This window comes from Blastocystis hominis, assembly GCF_000151665.1.
Source record: "Blastocystis hominis, Singapore isolate B (sub-type 7) whole genome shotgun sequence assembly, scaffold_39".
Classification (NCBI taxonomy): Eukaryota; class Bigyra; order Opalinata; family Blastocystidae; genus Blastocystis; species Blastocystis hominis.
In genome coordinates, this window is record NW_013171848.1 from 2,839 (window position 1) to 7,799 (window position 4,961).

A 4,961-nucleotide genomic window follows, 5' to 3' on the forward strand; every position below is an offset into this window, starting at 1 on the left:
CAAGAGTACCAAGTGCCCCTCCTTTCTTGAGTCCGGTTAGCTCGTTCATCAATTGCGCTTCATTGAATGCCAGTGCTCCTCCGGGTTTACAACTTCCTCCTGCTGCTCCACCTTCCTTGAAGCCAATGGCTCCACCGGTGTCCTTGGGGGAGGCAACAGCGTTGCCTCCCGGGTGACCGTTGGTCGCCCCATTGAAGCCAATGGCACCAGCACTTTTCGCTGGAGCTCGCTTCGGTGATCGTTTCTTGGCTCTCTTTGGTGTGTTGTTTACTGGTGCTTCGAGTTCCTTGTGTAGATTCAATGTCTTGCGTCGATCCACAATCGTTCCACTATCCTGTTCTCGGAAATCGGGTTCGCCATAGAAAGCAGATATATCAACAGTGAATGGAATTGCCATTTATGTATGGGGGAAATCGTAGATTTCCCCGGGGCGACTTAGTCGCCCCTATGAATGGGGAGAATTTCATTCTCCCCGGGGAAGCAGCGCTTCCCCATGCCTACAAAGTGAAAAGAATATTGTCCGTCTTCATTTAGCCATTGAAACCCTGTGTAATGAACATATCCTTGATCGTGTTGTACGTATTTTGCAGATATTGCTCGAATTGTTGATCTACATTGACAGCAAACCGTTTGATCTTGTTTTTCATATGGTTCAAATAATCAGGAGTTAGGTCCTTACTATTAGCTACTCGTATGAAGAAACTCATCAGTTCGGAGTCTTCATTTCGATCACGATAAGCCCTGAAGAGACGTGAGAATCCAAGGTCATTTGCAAATTGAGCGAAAACAGGATTGTTGAAATTGCGAGCAAGCAAACTTGAGAAAGCAATGAAATCGTCGCGAGTATCATCGCTTTCCCAACTTTCCTTGGTGTCATTAGAATCTGTACTTTCATACGCGTCAATCAAGGCTGCAGCTCGATTCACTTGATCGATTGCTTGAGGTGTGAAACTAGCATTTACACTTTCAGATTGACGACCGTCCAGTACAATCACAGGTTGAATTTGTGGCTGATTCCGGAAATATTCATATGATTGCCAAATGGCATCCATTAAGTTCTGGATTCCTCTCATATTCTGCTGATACAATTGTTGATATAATTGTTCCCGGGACAGCTGAGTATCAGCAAATTGATTACTCATTGTAGTAAGCAGCTGACCAGTTTGAGCATGTCCATCAACAACTGCATTACCAACATTTGTTAATAGGTTGTTAGTTTGAGTCTGATTATCAGTGAGTTGGCTACTCATGGAATTGAATCCATTTGTCAACATGTTAGCCGTCTGAGTCTGATTGTCAGTGAGTTGTTTACCAACTGCATTAATACCTTCTGTCAACAGGTCAGTAGTTTTAGTCTGATTATCAGCAAGTTGGCTACTCATGGAATTGAATCCATTTGTTATCAGGTCAGTAGTTTTACCCATAGCATTCGTACCATCCAATAATTGCTGCCTAGTTGCCTTTCCCTCTTCTGCAACAACTTTACCAAGAGTTACCAGTTTCATATTCATAAGCGCTATTCTATTAGAAATATTTCTAAACATAGGTGCGAAACGATTGAATGATTCAACCAACCGTTTGTTGATTTCGTCATATGCTTTTGCCAACTCACCAGATACGAATTTCTGAATGAAGCTATTTCGCTCAAGCCACTGTTGCAAGAAATCATTGTACTGCTCCTTCATAAACTTCATCAAATCATCGATTCGCATTTCACTTTGGGTTGGAATCAATGCTTGGATATCAGCAATTGCAGGAGGATCGGGTTTGTTTTCAATACCTTGCAGACGAGCTTCGACTTGTTGCAAATACTGATTACTATTTTCAATCACAGCTTTCTGTTGATTTACCAAGTCACCAATTTCCTTCGACAACTTTTCATCTCCTGTAGCAATGCTTTCTACCACTTTAGCATAATTCTCACTTAACAACTTGATTCCATCGTTCGTATTTGTCAATTTTGTTTGTACACCATTCAACAATTCTAACATCTTAGGATAACCCTTGTCCTTATCTTCTTCCAGGAAATTGATTCGTTGTGCTACATAAGCTATTGCATTATAAATATTGACAAGGTTCACCTGGATATCAAAGCTATTCATCACTCTAATCACTTGATTCAACTTGGCGATAATGGGCTTCACATCCATCTGTTGTACGATTTCATTCGTCACATTCAGAGGTTGTTGTTCAGGTTTGATCAACCACCGATCACGTTCAACGCGACCTTCAGCTACCAAATCTCTATATTTCGTACTACCTCGTTTCGTAGTGTGTGTCACACCTCTTTTATATGCCGTAGTATTATCGTCATTCCACAGCAGGACATCTCGATTTGGATCACCTTGTTCTGTCACATCGTCTCGCAAGCCAGAAAAATCATTGATAATCGCTGCACTCTGTTGAGTAACTGTGTTGATACTATCTCCCATTTGCTGAGCTGCAACCGTTATGGCATCAGCAGCATTCTTCATTTCGTTGATGCTGGCTCCAAGATCACCAGGTATATTCACGATTTGTGCATCGCCAACCTGTGTTCTCTTGTACTTGAGACGATAGGGTGATACTGGCTCATATCCAAATGGATTATCAAACACAGCTCGTTTCTCCATATCAGACAACTCGTGATTCACAGACTGAACAATGATCTTGTTGAATCGTTTCTCAATTTTAGCATTGTAGACCGCATTGTCCTCGAATGAGTACAACAGTACGTTCTCATCGTCAATTCGCTGCATTTGATATCCACGCATGTCAGAGACGGATACACGACGACGTTCAGCGGGTGAGAGATTCATGTACGAATCAAACAAAGTTCGCTTCTGTCGCCATTGTTCGCTCCTCATTCGCTGTTGATTGAATTCACTTTCAACGACTTTATCGAAATAACGATTCAACATCTTGTCCATCATGTTTCTCGATTTCACTTTGTGTGGCTTGTATCGAATGATTGGAATTGTAGCAACGTATTCATCCATTTACTATGGGAGGAACAATGTGGGGCGACTTTGCCGTCTCCCCTTCTTTACTTTGTCTCTTTCGAATAACACGAAATGGTGAATGAGATGTAGACATTCGAATTCAATGAGATCGGACGGTCATTCGCGTCTGTCAGTACCCAATCAATGTAGTCCAGGTTCGATTGTTCAATCACATCGATCGATAGGTTGTCCCAGGTGATCATGTTGTTCAGTCCCATCGATACATGAATCAAATTATCGATCAGCGGACTCTTCAGACCGAATGTTTGCGCATTGATACTACTGTAGACTCGGATCACACTCATGCCATTCGTGATGTCGTAGGGTTCCGTAGCGACAGTGGAATCAGTAACGACGCCTTCCAACTTGAGGATGCTCGTGTAATCAGGTGCGCCACTAAGGTCAACAGCGGTCGCCACGTCACTGTTCAAGTATGCTCGGTTAACATCGTCTACCTGGATGGAATCGGCTATCGCACGGCATAACTCGGTAATCGAGTAGTAGCCAGGACCGACGTTGTACACCATTTCAAACCCTGACAACATTTGAACCTTCACCACATTTATTGCACGAATGTTCCATAGAGACGTTGTATCGATCTTGCATGTAATCGAAGTGATCTTGTACACAAGGTCACGAGGCATGATCACTGTGTTGAACGTTTCATGGTATCGTTCGTTGTTCTTCGGAATTACTGTATTGTGGTTAATCACACTCACCGGTAGTGCACGATTATGACTCATTTATGTAGGGGAGACTACGTCTCCCCCGGGGGCAACGCAGTTGCCCCTACAGTGTGTAGAAGTGAATGCACACTGTAATCGGCATTGGCAGGGCAATCGTTGCACCGGTCTTATCGGTCAACGAGAATGACCATTTGCGACTTTTGGGTACCACGACGTTCATGTGTGCATTCTCCGTAAACGTGTGGGGAGTCGTAGACTCCCCGGGGGAAGCGAAGCTTCCCCCTCCTTCGTTCAATACAACCAACGGAGACTGTCGTCGTTCTTGCATGTTGTTCACTCGATCGAGCACAAGGCAGGTACCAGGCGATTCTCCCTTCATAGTCACTCGATCGATTACCATGTCGCTTTTGATGAGATTGTTACTTGTGAATTCATGTTCGTACGTTCGAGCAATGTTGAACACTAGATTCATTTATTATTTCCTCCTGAAACAGTGAAGCCGATCAGCAGGTACACGTTCCCAATGAACGATAGCGGGTCACCATTTTCGTCCTTCAACTCGTACACGATGCGATCAAGCAATTCAGAACATGGTACCAACATGCGATTCTTGTAGAAGTAGTTCTTGTACAAGCTGTCCATCGGGACATTCGCAAGCAGTGGTATCGTCTTGCTTTTCACGATGTTGCAATACAGCTGTATGTTCGATAGACCGTTCGTGATATCGACAGGATACTCGGCAACCATCGGACCGTAGTTGGCATAGTACACACCATCGTCGAAAGGGATACGCCATGTATGCGATTGCGATCCTGAAGCGGGAATGATCGTGCCAAGGTTACCACTCAACGAGAACACGTAGTCCGCGTGAATGTAATAGCCATCTGACTCGGGTATCCATCGTATGTTTAGTGCAGCCGAGTCAAAACACTGGTTCAATTTCCACACCAAGTCAGCCTGTGTCAATCGTGATGGTATGCTCCACGTGAATGTCTGAGCATCATCCGTGTACGTGATATCAGTCTCAACATTCTCTCCATCGAGACTCATCACGCCGTACGGGAAGCGCATCGTTGAAACAGTCTCGTACGTTTGAGGAAGCTCCCATTCAATGAATGAACCCGACGTGAATGAGGGAGATCCCACATATGCAACGCATGTTGGCTGTTTGAACGACACAGTCATTTCACGATTCGTAATCACACTCGTATTAATCATGTTCGACGCCGTTAGTCCATCAATGTTTGCCATCGCAAACTCGTACGGCGTTGTCAACTCGGGCATCCTGATGTAG

At 44.2% G+C, this 4,961-nt stretch overlaps 1 protein-coding gene across 1 annotated transcript; it reads right to left on the reverse strand.

The window, feature by feature from the left end:
* Window positions 1-3,770: 3,770 nt before the first annotated feature.
* On the reverse strand, window positions 3,771-4,717 carry GSBLH_T00003644001 (uncharacterized protein; the record flags this gene model as incomplete). The annotated part of the gene is made up of 2 exons (XM_013042424.1): window positions 3,771-4,129; window positions 4,168-4,717. 2 exons carry the CDS (start codon window positions 4,715-4,717, stop codon window positions 3,771-3,773), a joined length of 909 nt encoding a protein of 302 aa, XP_012897878.1.
* Between the last annotated feature and the right edge of the window lie 244 nt (window positions 4,718-4,961).